Raw genomic sequence first — 13,031 nt, 5'->3', positions numbered from 1 at the left:
CGCGGCCACGGAAACCTAGCCGGGCTCCCAACGCCGAAGCCGCCGTCGCCACCACCGCCGCCGGCGTCAGCACGGCTCCAGCTCGCCAGCTGCCCGGCTGGCGTCACGGCACAGCCCCGCCCCGCCCGTGCCCCTCCCTCGCCCCCGCCCCCACGTGCGCCGAGTTTGTTTATTTAGCTGCCATGGCAACGCGCTGGGGGGGCTGCGGGAAGGCGGGGAGAAGAAAGGCAGGGGGCGGGGCCCGGCGGCCGAGCCTCACGCGCCACGGGGAGGAGGCGGGGAGCGATCTAGCGAGAAGTTATAAGTAAGAAGCGCGCGGCGGCCGCCGGCAGTTCCCCGGCCGACACAGCGAGCGCGGCTCCGGGCGCGCGGGGAGCAGTGGCGGTGGCGGGCGGCGGCGGCACCCGGAGCCGCCGAATGCCCCTCCCCGCCCCTCCGGCCCCCCACCCAGCCACACGCCCGTGACCCGCGCCCATGGCCGTGCGCACCCGACTTAGCCCCCAGGACTCCGCACCCCGCGCCACCGCCCAGCTCGCAGTTCCGCGCCACCGCGGCCATTCTCACCTGGCGGCGCCGCCCGCCCACCGCCCGGACCACAGCCACCGCGCCGACGACGACAGCCACAGTGGCCGCGACTACGGTGAGGGACACTGCTGAGTCCAAGAGCGTGCAGCCTGGCCATCGGACCTACTTATTTGCCTTGCTGATTGTCTATTTTTATAAGAGTTTACAACTTTTCTAAGAAATTTTGTATACAAAGGAACTTTTTTTAAAAAGACATCTCCGGTTTATACTGAATCCAAAGAAGAAGGATCTCGGGCAATTTAGGGGTTTGGGGTTTCGTTTCTAAAGTTTTTTTTAATCTTCGTTGACTTTGGGGTTCGGGTACCCCTCTCTCCACTTCGGACTCCGGAGGACCTTCTGGGCCCCCACATTAATGAGGTAGGTGAGATGCTGGGCTTGGGGAACAGAAAGGGGTGAGGACTGGTGGGGAACCTCGGAGCTGTGGCCAGGGTGGCCCCTGACTCCTGGTCCCTGTGCGCCCCGCCCGGCCCGCAGGCAGCCACCTGGCGAGTCTGACATGGCTGTCAGCGACGCTCTGCTCCCGTCCTTCTCCACGTTCGCGTCTGGCCCGGCGGGAAGGGAGAAGACACTGCGTCCAGCAGGTGCCCCGACTAACGTGAGTGTCCCGCTAGTGTCCGGTAGATTTCTGCAGATGAGAAGAGCTGGATGGGCAGAATTCAGGGATCACCAAGAACCCCTTGCCAGGACAAGGATTGCCCTCTATTGGGACTCTACAGCTTTCCCAGGGTTGCTCCTGGGCCCTTGAGTCGGCCTTAAGTGCGTGTGGTCCCCGCACTGCGGTACCGCCAGGGGCGCACCGCGGCTCCTCACAGGTCTCCCGGCGTCTGGCCGATGGAGTGGGTACACGCGGGCCACCGGACTGTATGTAGATGGCCAATTCTTGAGACCCTTTGGGCCCGGGTGATCTTAGCGCGTAGGCGACCGGGTGGCTATGGTGCATGGGGAGACAGCCACAGTGTCCCAGTGTCCCAATTCCGTGGGCGGCTGGAGTGTCCCGGGGAGCTGGCGGAGCTGGGGAGCTAGCTTGCAGAGGCATGGACGTGCCACCTCTTACCCGGGTGTTGGCTGAGATTGCAGCGCTGGCACCTGGAGTCCCCGGGCCTGCCTTCCTGTCCTGTCCAGGTCCTATGGCAGGGCTGCTGGTACTAGGGGTAGCAACAGGGAGCTACAACGTAACAGCTTCTCTCTCCCTCCCTGTTCTTGCAGCGCTGGCGAGAGGAGCTCTCTCACATGAAGCGACTTCCCCCACTTCCCAGCCGCCCCTACGACCTGGCGGCGACTGTGGCCACAGACCTGGAGAGTGGTGGAGCTGGCGCAGCTTGCAGCAGCAACAACCCGGCCCTCCTACCCCGGAGGGAGACCGAGGAGTTCAACGATCTCCTGGACCTAGACTTTATCCTTTCGAACTCGCTATCCCACCAGGAATCCGTGGCCGCCACTGTGACCTCCTCGGCCTCAGCTTCATCTTCGTCCTCCCCGGTGAGCAGCGGCCCTGCCAGCGCGCCCTCCACCTGCAGCTTCAGTTATCCGATCCGGGCCGGGGGTGACCCGGGCGTGGCCGCCGGCAACACAGGTGGAGGTCTCCTCTACAGCCGAGAATCTGCGCCACCCCCCACGGCCCCCTTCAACCTGGCGGACATCAATGATGTGAGCCCCTCGGGCGGCTTCGTGGCTGAGCTCCTGCGGCCAGAGTTGGACCCGGTATACATTCCGCCACAGCAGCCTCAGCCGCCAGGTGGCGGGCTGATGGGCAAATTTGTGCTGAAGGCGTCTCTGAGCACCCCTAGCAGCGAGTACAGCAGCCCGTCGGTCATCAGTGTTAGCAAAGGCAGCCCGGACGGCAGCCACCCTGTGGTAGTGGCGCCCTACAGCGGTGGCCCGCGCATTTGCCACAAAATTAAGCAAGAAGCCGTCCCGTCCTGTACGGTCAGCCGGTCCCTAGAGGCCCACTTGAGCCCTGGACCCCAGCTCAGCAATGGCCACCGGCCCAGCACACATGACTTCCCTCTGGGGCGGCAGCTCCCCACCAGGACTACCCCTACTCTGAGTCCCGAGGAACTGCTGAACAGCAGGGACTGTCACCCCGGCCTGCCTCTTCCCCCAGGATTCCATCCCCATCCGGGGCCCAACTACCCTCCTTTCCTGCCGGACCAGATGCAGTCGCAAGTCTCATCTCTCCATTACCAAGGTCAGTGGGGGGAAGGGATTGGTAGAGCTGCCTCTGGGAAGCTTTGCTTCTGGGGCTTCTCGGAGACTCTCCAGAAAGACGTTGACCCCGCTTTCTTTACTCCTAGAGCTCATGCCACCGGGTTCCTGCCTGCCAGAGGAGCCCAAGCCAAAGAGGGGAAGAAGGTCGTGGCCCCGGAAAAGAACGGCCACCCACACTTGTGACTATGCAGGCTGTGGAAAAACCTATACGAAGAGTTCCCATCTCAAGGCACACCTGCGGACTCACACGGGTAAGGGAACCAGCGCCGCTGCCGCGGAGGAGGGTTGGTTGGTGTCTGTCTGCTCATAGGCTGGCTGGAGCACTCCTTAGGGCTTTCTTGGGTGTTGGGGGTGTATCTCTTCTCCATCTCCTGGATCACAGAGGAGGGCAGCAAGCAGGCGCCTATGTTTTTGCCCAGAAGCCTTTTGCTTGATGGATGCTATCTGCTGCCTGAATGTGCAGTTTCTCACTGGGCCTTTAGAAGATAGGGTGTTTCCTGTGTGTACCTGCTCCTCCTAGCTTGGTAATCAGGAAGCTGTACTTTGCAATGCAAATATTCTGATATCTTTAAAAGGAAAGTGTTAACTTTTCTAGCTTATTTTCATAGTTCCCTCCTCTCTTTAGATCCACATGTACCCCTAGCTCTATTAGGTCGGGTTTACACTCCAAGAATTTAATGGTTACAATTGCTGGGGATTCTGGTTTAAAACTGTCGATGCAAGCCGAGTCTGGTGACAATCAATTTTTAGTTACCAACGCCAAGGAGTTGAAAGGGTCAGTTGATCTTAAGACTAGCCTGGTCAAGAACCCCAGTCACAAAATTACAAATAAAAATAAATAAACAATAAAGGTAGTCATTAAGTGGGTAAAGTCGTCTAGATGTGTTTATTAAAACAGCTAGAATGACACTGCAGAAGAAATTAGCCATGGTGGCATTTGGACCCAGTGTAATGGGATGGCATACTTTTTGGTTTCAGCCCAGATAGCTCCCAATCATTTCCCAGTCTTTCTAACACTGCTTAGGCTCATAAGAATGAAAACATCAGTTCTAGGGAGATGGCTTCTAGCTACTGCTTCGCTATGAGTTTAAAATCATACATGTCGCTCCTGTTTATCACCTGAAATTGAGTATGGTCCTTCAGTGTTGTAAAGAAAGATGTTCCTGGATTTTTTGCTCTCTGGCCCCTAGTTTTTAAAGGGGCTAATTCTTCATTTCTAGCAATAGCTTCAGCAGCCCATTTTCCCTTCCCTTTACAGGTGAGAAACCTTACCACTGTGACTGGGATGGCTGTGGGTGGAAATTTGCCCGCTCCGATGAACTGACCAGGCACTACCGCAAACACACAGGGCACCGCCCCTTTCAGTGCCAGAAGTGCGACAGGGCCTTTTCCAGGTCGGACCACCTTGCCTTACACATGAAGAGGCACTTTTAAATCCCACGTAGTGGATATATGACCCACACTGCCAGGAGAGAGTTCAGTATTTTTTTTTAAACCTTTCACACTGTCTTCCCACGAGGGGCGGAGCCCAGCTGGCACGCACTACAATCATGGTCCGAGCTCCCAGCAAGTCAGCTTGTGAATGGATAATCAGGAGAAATGAAGAGTCCAAGAGACAAAAAATACCAAAAACAAAACAAAAAGAAAAGCAAAGAAAAAAATCACAGAACAGATGGGGTGTGAGACTGGATCTTCTATCATTCCAATATCAATTCAACTTGAACATGCCTGGACTTACAAAAACGCCGAGGGGCGACTGGAAGTTTGTGGATATCAGGGTATACATTTAGATCAGTGAGTTGGGGGGAGGGAAGACCAGGATTCCCTTGGATTGTGTTTCAATGATGCAATATACCTGTAAAGATCACCTTGTATGCTCTTTGCCTTCTAAAAAGCCATTATTATGTCCCAGGAAGAGGAAGCAATTCAGGTACAGAACATGTTCTAATAGCCTAAACGATGGTGCTTGGCGAGTCGTGGTTCTAAAGGTACCAAAGGAGGGAGCCAAAGTTCTCCAACTGCTGCATACTTTGACAAGGAAAATCTATTTTTGTCTTCCGATCTACATTTATGACCTAAGTCAGGTAAATATACCTGGTTTATTTCTGTAACATTTTTATGCAGACAGTCTGTTATGCACTGTGGTTTCAGATGTGCAATAATTTGTACAATGGTTTATTCCCAAGTATGCCTTTTAGCAGAACAAATGTGTTTTTCTATATAGTTCCTTGCCTTAATAAATATGTAATATAAATTTAAGCAAACTTCTATTTTGTATATTTGTAAACTACAAAGTAAAAAAATGAACATTTTGTGGAGTTTGTATTTTGCATACTCAAGGTGAGAAATAAGTTTTAAATAAACCTATAATATTTTATCTGAACAGCAATCTCTTTGTTTTGTTTCCACGGTGGGAGGGAGGTGAAAGCCGTGCTGTGAAGCCAGTTTTACCTTGACAGAGGATGTAGAAAACTTGGTTTGGGTTTTTTGTGTGTTTGTTTGCTTTGTTTTGTTTTTTTAAGCTACTCGGTTTTGCATTAAGTAGTGTTGGAGTTGAGAACTATACGGATGGGACATTATAAAACATCTGGTTTGTGTTTGCTTAGTACAAATGTGAAAGTACGCTTCTTTGCACATTTCCAGGTACACGTGGCTCAGTTATTTGATTTGCTCAATTTTAGCAGGGAGCGCTCAACAGCAAACCTGGACACTCTAAGTTACACACACACACACACACACACCACATATACACACACACACTTACATTTTGTCTTTTAAGGTAAATGAAACTATGAAATGTTTTCTCTGGAGGCTTGGCCTTGTAGTCCCCACACAATGTAATAAAAGTACTTTCTCCAGGCAGACAGGCCTAGGAAGGGAATGTAGTTCCACACTGCCCTCCTGAGGACTGAGGCCTTCAGCTACGCCACCGCATAGATCATCCGTACAGAGATCTGAAACACACTGTCTACCGAGTATCTTAAAGCTTCCTCAATCTCTCTGAAGACACGGAAACAATTAAGAATTATTCAAACCCTGGGGGAGGAGAACGGTGTTGCTCAGTGGTGGGGTACACCTAAGCAAAACCCTGGAGGGGGGCAGGGCAGCCCCTCCCCTGTGTTCAAATTCTTGTAACTCATAAATTAAAACTTTTAAGTGGTGTCCTTGTAAATTTGTAAGCATCTCTACTTCTGAGGTTATTTAAGCTTAAAACTGCACTAATTACCATCTCAGGAGGTTGAAGCAAACTATTTTTAACTGTCACAAAATGGAAAAGTACTTGTGCTGCTTGTAGACACTTTAGTGGTGGTGTGGGTGAGTCAGAAGATGAAGGCAGCAGCAGCTAACTGGCATGTAAGAGTGCTTATTAACCCTTGTAGCTAGTGCCCAGAGTTACACCGTAATACACTTTAGAAACGGGAGTCTAAGAACCTAGGCTCACAAGGCTCTCACAGGAGAACAGCAGAGAGTGTTTTCCTTGACTTTTAAGAGGCCGGCATAATTGAAAAATGCAGCATGTGTCTTTGCCTAAAAGAAAACAGGTGCATCAGTAGGATGGAATTTTACATGGCCAAGAATGTATTCAAAGCAAACGTAACAACGTGGAAGATCGTTCATGGTACGTTTAGTGGAAAAGGCAGGACAAGACACAAGAAACAGCAGGACTCCAATGATATGTGCGTGGACTCAAGTTTGCCTTTATCTCATGTAAGCCAGGTTGGCCTCAAACCTTGCTACTCAGCTGAGGATGGCCTTGAACTGATAACTCTTTCCTCTACCTCCCACGCACTGAGATTATCGGCATGCCAGATTGTTCCTGGCTGTTTTGGTTTCTGTTTTGGTTTGTGCTTGCTTTCTTTTTAAAATAGGGTTTCATATCGCAGACAAACCATGACTGAGCTTGTTGTAGTCCAGTGAGGCCTTTAACATATAAATGCTCACCATCACGTGGCTTGGGTGTGTATTGAGGAGCAGAAAGAATAATAGGAAATAAAAAGTGTATACTAGTTTTCTCAGTTTAAAATTTCAGTCTAAATGGATTTGAGGACCAAATACTTCCCCTTTCCAAAAATTTGCAAACATTCAAAAACAATAAATATGGGGAAACTGCTTTCCTAAGACTAAAAGTAAAAAAAAAACACCTGAGCTTTATTTTTTTAAGAATTAAAGTTATGTAAAAGAAAAGGGCTCTATGCTTAATGACTTTTTCTCTGTATTAAATAGTGACTGGTTGCTTTTATAAACTCACCTGACTTATGGCACAAAGCTGCTTTGTGGAAATGGTTTACTCCAGCTCAGTTGTGGCTTGGTTGGCAGAGAGCTTGCCTGGCATGCATAAGGCCCTGGGTTTGATTCCCCAGCACGGCATAAAGCTGGGCACAGTGGCGCATGCCTGTAATTCCAATAAGTGGCAGGAGGATAGAGGCAGGAGGAGCTGAAATTCAAAGCCAGCCTCGGATGCGGAAGGCTCCGTCTCAAACAAAAGAAGTGGGGGGGGGGAGGGACAAAAAGGATGAAACTGCTTTCTGCTCAGTCGTTTCTCTAAATGATTGCTACCATCATATGCATAAACTACCAAGACATTTCAAATTTACTCAGAAATCTCTGAGGTTAGGGAAACATCAGTACACATTAGCTTTTCTACTCTGCAAAAGTAAGTTCGGTATTGTACTTGATGGGGAAGAAGCGATCTCTGGATGTAACAGGACAGAGCATTATTCAACACACGATGCTGAAATATTGCCTCTCGCTGCTGGTGGCTCTGGGCTGGTAGGCACACTGTCATCGCACAGTGACGGAACCACACACGGACCAGAGAGTAACTAAGAATTAAAGTGCCTGCTTATTATATTTTCCTTGTGACATTTAATTTTATATGTCCTAGATTTTAACTGGCATGCTTCCACAAGGGGATTAACTGTAGTGTTTCCTGCCTGTCAACAGACATGTAGCCTAACTTTTATTCTGTCAGAATATACTTTCTACCGGAAGAGATTTGCAATTTTTTTTTTCTTTTTGAATTTTGTTTGTTCTTGTTCTTGTGTTGAGACAGTGTCTCATGTATCCTAGTCAGTCCTGGAAATCCCTATGTAGCCTTGGACTTCTGCTGTTCCTGCCATCCCCTCTCAAGTGCGGGATTTTCAGGTGTGAACCACCTGCCTTGGCTTATATGATGCTGAAGACACGGAGCTTCACACATGCTGGTCAAGCACTCCACCATTTGAGCTGCATTCTCAGACTTTGTTTTTATTTTTTTAATTTTTTTGGCCGGGGGTGGGGGGGGTGGGAGGACTGGGGAGTTAGGGGGAGGGGAAGCAGGCTGGTCTCAGTCTTACTTTGTAGACACTGCCTCCAAAAACTTGTTTGACTTCTTAGAACAGTATGGAATAATAATTTTAACAATACTAACAAATTTTACATACTTTATGAATACACACACACAGAGAGAGAGAGAGAGAGAGAGAGAGAGAGAGAGAGAGAGAGCTATGTAGCAGCGGCTGGCCTTGAACTCCTGATTCTCCAGCCTCATACCCAACTATCTGAGTCTTTATACGGGGAGCTAGGTAATGCGATGTGTAGAAGCTGTTCCACATGAAAAATATTAACATACGTACTTATACCTGTTGTGCTTTGACAACACAGGGAGTCTCTGAATTCAGCTATGAGTGCCAGGCACCTGCTCCCTTTCAAGCTCTGGTATCTGATGCTGTACATAACACAATACAGACCAGATCATCTCCATACACACCTCTCTCTCTCTCTCTATCTCTCTCTCTCTCTCTCTCTCTCTCTCTCTCTCTCTCTCTCTCATATCGATACCACCCTGTCCTACAAAAACATATTTATTGTTTTTTATCATTTCATTATTTTATTATGTATTATGCCTTTCCTATTTGTTTTAGCGCTTCATATTTTCTTAGCACCTTCTACAGGCTATTGTATGCTGTCATGTTTTTATAGTGCTAAACTGAAGCCATGTCTGCCTCCTAAAGGTCACTTATGAAACTGTCTTCCATTGTTCACAAGTACAGTCATTCAAAGAGATTTCATATAAAACCACCACGATGTCTCTGTAAGGAAGGCTGTGGAATGTGCTACCTGTGAAATTCAGGGTGGGGAGGGAGCCTAGCAAAATCTGAACACTGTATGAAATTTGTCTTTTTTTTTTTTCCAGTTTTGTATTAAACAAAACTAGAGTGAGAGCTGGAAATGAACAAGTTTTGGAAGGCTTTGTCTTCAACACAAAAGAAAATCTTAAGGAAACTTCTCACCATGTCCTGAACAATGTTTCGTTTTCCAGTCATTTTAAATTATATAGGCCCAGATCGCCACAGTCAAAACAGAGGGAAAATGACTTCAAAGTGTGTGCTAAAACACAACTTCCTGGGCTGCTATGAAGGCTCTTGTAGCCTATTAACTTGTTTGGCAAAGGAGATGCACAGGCAGGTCAGTCACATTGCTGTGACACTCTATACCAGGCGCCCTTCTTTTTAGTTGTTTTTACCACGGTCTTGATAGAGTATCACTCGAATTATTTTGGTTCTCTCACACCTAAATGAGTCAACCTGTTACAAACAGGTCCACCCAAAAACCTTCCAATTGTTCTTAAAAGACTGGAAATAAAGAGAAATCTAAGAAGAGCAAAAGAGAAGACCCACACCTTCCCATCCGCTCTGCATTCACCTGACAGAACATGTGCTGTGTGGCTAGAGATACCCCCGAGCGCTAGGGCCATTTCCTGTGCTTTTAGATTTGTTCTCATGTTTATGTTATATGTTATCATGTAAGTACAGCAGAAAACAAGTCGTTTGCTAATGGTCAACAATAGATGATGTGTAGACAGACAGACAGACAGACAGAGGGCTCCTGCTAGAGCTGGGACAACAACAAATAGTCAAATATGTCCAGTCCACTGTGTCTGAGGCCAGAAGTTCCTATACCATTTTGTATTATTATTATTATTATTATTATTATTATTATTATTATTATTATTGAGACAGGGTCTCAAGTTCCCCAGTTGTGGCTTGAACTTCTGGTCTTCCTGCCTCCAATTCCTGGATGCTAGGATTACGTTGTTTCCAGCTTATGCAGTGCTGGGGATCAAACTCAGAGTTTGGAAAATGCTAGGCAGGCACTTTCCCAACTGAGCCAAATCCCTAGGCAGTTCTTATGCCATCGGCACTGACAGAGGATCAATGGATTGTTACATGGCCAAGTTGCCATGGCACAAACCCAGTGCACTCAGGTGCTATATCTGCATACTCGCTCAGCAGCCTTTAAGGTAGGTTAATGGCTGCAACAGAGATATTTAAGGGAGCTTGGGTGCGTTTGCTGAAAGCCTGAGAAGTAAGGTAAGACAGTATAAGTCGTGAAAGAAGGGCGCAAGCAGCACAGCTGGCAGAGACTCTCCATGGGGACAGGCACACCTCATTCTGATCACCGGTCTACACAAGAGTTCTACACAAGTCTTGAAGCCTAACCTTACAACAAGAGACAGGGCTGGGGTTTTCCCCTCCCAGTCCCTTTGCAGAGATGAAGAAGCCAAGGTTCCCTTGTTATAAAGTTACCATTTCTTTTGTTTTTATTTCTCATTCTTGCTATCAAACACTGTGTAGTAGTACTTGTTTGTTTTGAGGGTTTTGGAGATTTTTTTGAGATGGGGGTCTCACGCAGCACAGCCTTAACTCCAGGCTACCTGCCTCCAGCTCCTAAGTAAGTGCTGAGATTATAGGCATGAGCCACCACTCCCAGCCATACTTGCAGCATTTCTAATACTTTTGTCTTCAGTCTGCTGGACAGGTAGGGCAGCAGGCAAAACAGATACATCCAGTTCAGGAGGATTTGCTAACACCCAAGTTCTTCCAGTAATCCTGCTCAGAATCGAAAGCCAGAGACTTTCTGTCTCCTGGTGTGCTCCTCATCAAACTGGGGAGGTCCCAGCTTCCTGTGACTGCCTGCCCCCCCCTCCCTCTGTCCCTCCTTCGTTCCCTCCTTTCTTTTTTCTTCATTTTTCATCCTTTCTTTTCTTTACTTTTTGTTTTATTTTTATTTTTTAAAGTTTTTCTAGACAGGGTTTCTCTGTGTACCCTTGGCTGTCCTCGACTTGCTTTGTACACCAAGCTGGCCTCGAACTCATAGTGATCCACCTGTCTCTGCCTCCCAAGTCCTGGGATTAAAAGTGTGCAACACCACGCCCGGCTTTTTCATCCTTTCTTTTGCTTCCCCTCTTTCCTCAGTTTTTATGAGACACGGTCTTATTCTGTAGCTCAGGCTGGCCTCTGCCTCACAGCAATCCTCCCGTGTTGGCCTCTGGAGTGATGGGATTGCAAGCATGTGCCACCACACTAGGCTTCAAAACTGAATTCTTGAAAAGACTCTGTGCTACTCCCTCAACATGAGTCTCCTATACTGCAAGGTTTGATGGGCTGCCTCTCCAGGCAGTTGTGAGCTTCTGGAACCCACTGGGAGCATTTCTTGTTTGCTGCTGGAGTCCCATCATCCTCAGCTGAATGAATGAATGAAGGATGGATGGATGGGTAGGTGGATGGGTGGATGGGTGGGTGGGTGGATGGATGGATGGATGGATGGATGGATGGATGGATGGGTGGATGGGTGGATGGATGGGTGGATGGGTGGGTGGGTGGATGGATGGATGGATGGGTGGATGGGTGGGTGGATGGATGGATGGATGGATGGGTGGATGGATGGATGGATGGGTGGATGGGTGGGTGGATGGATGGATGGATGGATGGATGGATGGGTGGATGGATGGATGGATGGGTGGATGGGTGGGTGGGTGGATGGATGGATGGATGGGTGGATGGGTGGATGGATGGGTGGATGGGTGGGTGGATGGGTGGATGGATGGATGGGTGGATGGGTGGGTGGGTGGATGGATGGATGGATGGGTGGATGGGTGGATGGGTGGGTGGGTAGGTGGGTAGATGGATGGATGGGTGGATGGATGGATAGGTGGGTGGGTGGATGGATGGATGGATAGATGGATGGATGGATGGGTGGATGGATGGATGGATGGATGGATGGATGGATGGATGGTGGAATCAATGACTGATGAACATTTAGCACCCAAACTCAGGATCTCCTTTCAGTGGCCTCCTCTCTGCTGAGTGATGATGCCATTGACTATGGAGGCTGACATGTTTCTGGAATGTGTTGGAAGAAGCAGGAAGCTATGAGGGCACTGTCAAGATGGTCAAGAGACCAAAAGCTTGTTCGCTATGAGGCAACACTTGGGAGAAATGAGCTATTTCACCTTTTTCCTTGAATGGCCTGCTGTGCTTTCTCTGGTGGAAAAATGTATGGGAACAGAATACTGAGGAAGCCACACAATAGTATAAGGAGAAGGAACAAAACAAAGCAAATGACACCTCTGAGCTCCTGAGTGGGAAGGGGACCAACTCTCTTTGGCTGCCTGCTGTCCTCCTCAGGGTGTGTAGGCGTTTCCTGACTTCATACTATGCCTAGATGCATTGACATGCGTAAGGGTCAAAGGGACATTTGAGAGTCGGTTCTCTTTCCATCATGGATTCACAACTCATGGCATCCAGCTCCACTTCAAGAGCTTTTGCCTGCTGACCCGTGTGGCTGTCACTTTTATTTTGAGACAAGGTCTCTTGTAGTCCACGTTCATTCCAAATTCCCTGAGTATGAAGGTGGACCTGACCTAGAACTACTAATCCTCCTGCCTCTGTCTCCCTACTACTGAGATCCTGCTGCCAGTACCTGCTGAGTTCCAGGCCAGTCTGGGATACAGGACACCTTGTCTCAGCAAAGGCCGTCAGCACCCCGTCCCCAATCCCCCCATCAGTTCCGTTTGGTTGGCTGTTTGGTTTGGTTTTAACCTTTCCTGGGAACGTGGTTAGATTTTTCTTTGAAAGACTCAGCCACATTCCCCGCACCCCACATGCCATGTGCCTCATCCAGTTTTCTTGATTGCTTATTATTTTATATACATTCAACCTGTTATTCGGGTGCGTGTTCAAACATGCTGTTCAGGTTGCGCACAAAGATTTTAGTGTTATTCAACAAAATAGTTTAAACTTCTTTTGGGATTAATGGTTCAAGCAGAACAGAATACTTTGCGAGGAGGAGGTTAACCCATGAAATACCTTGAGTTTCTACGGTACAGAGACTGTGTATCTTAGCTATGGGAAGAAAATTATTGACGTTTATGGCATGAGAATAACTGACTTCCTAGGATCCCAGTGCCAAAGTCT

The 13,031-nt window shown here is 48.6% G+C and overlaps 1 protein-coding gene across 2 annotated transcripts; it reads left to right on the top strand.

Moving 5' to 3' along the window:
• Window positions 1–260: 260 nt before the first annotated feature.
• KLF4 (KLF transcription factor 4) lies at window positions 261–5,176 on the top strand. Of its 2 annotated transcripts, XM_084792147.1 has the most exons (5): window positions 268–942; window positions 1,060–1,180; window positions 1,792–2,773; window positions 2,880–3,044; window positions 4,052–5,176. In XM_084792147.1, the coding sequence occupies exons 1-5, from the start codon at window positions 938–940 to the stop codon at window positions 4,225–4,227; spliced, it is 1,449 nt and encodes a 482-aa protein (XP_084648273.1). In that variant the 5' UTR covers window positions 268–937; the 3' UTR covers window positions 4,228–5,176. The 2 variants fall into 2 exon arrangements, with proteins under 2 accessions (XP_084648274.1, XP_084648273.1); XM_084792148.1 differs by lacking the exon at window positions 1,060–1,180 and having other exon boundaries at window positions 261–942.
• The last annotated feature ends 7,855 nt before the right edge of the window (window positions 5,177–13,031 follow it).

This window comes from Acomys minous (genome assembly GCF_964271855.1).
Source record: "Acomys minous genome assembly, chromosome: 1".
Classification (NCBI taxonomy): Eukaryota; Metazoa; Chordata; class Mammalia; order Rodentia; family Muridae; genus Acomys; species Acomys minous.
This window is presented reverse-complemented; position numbering and strand designations above follow the sequence as displayed.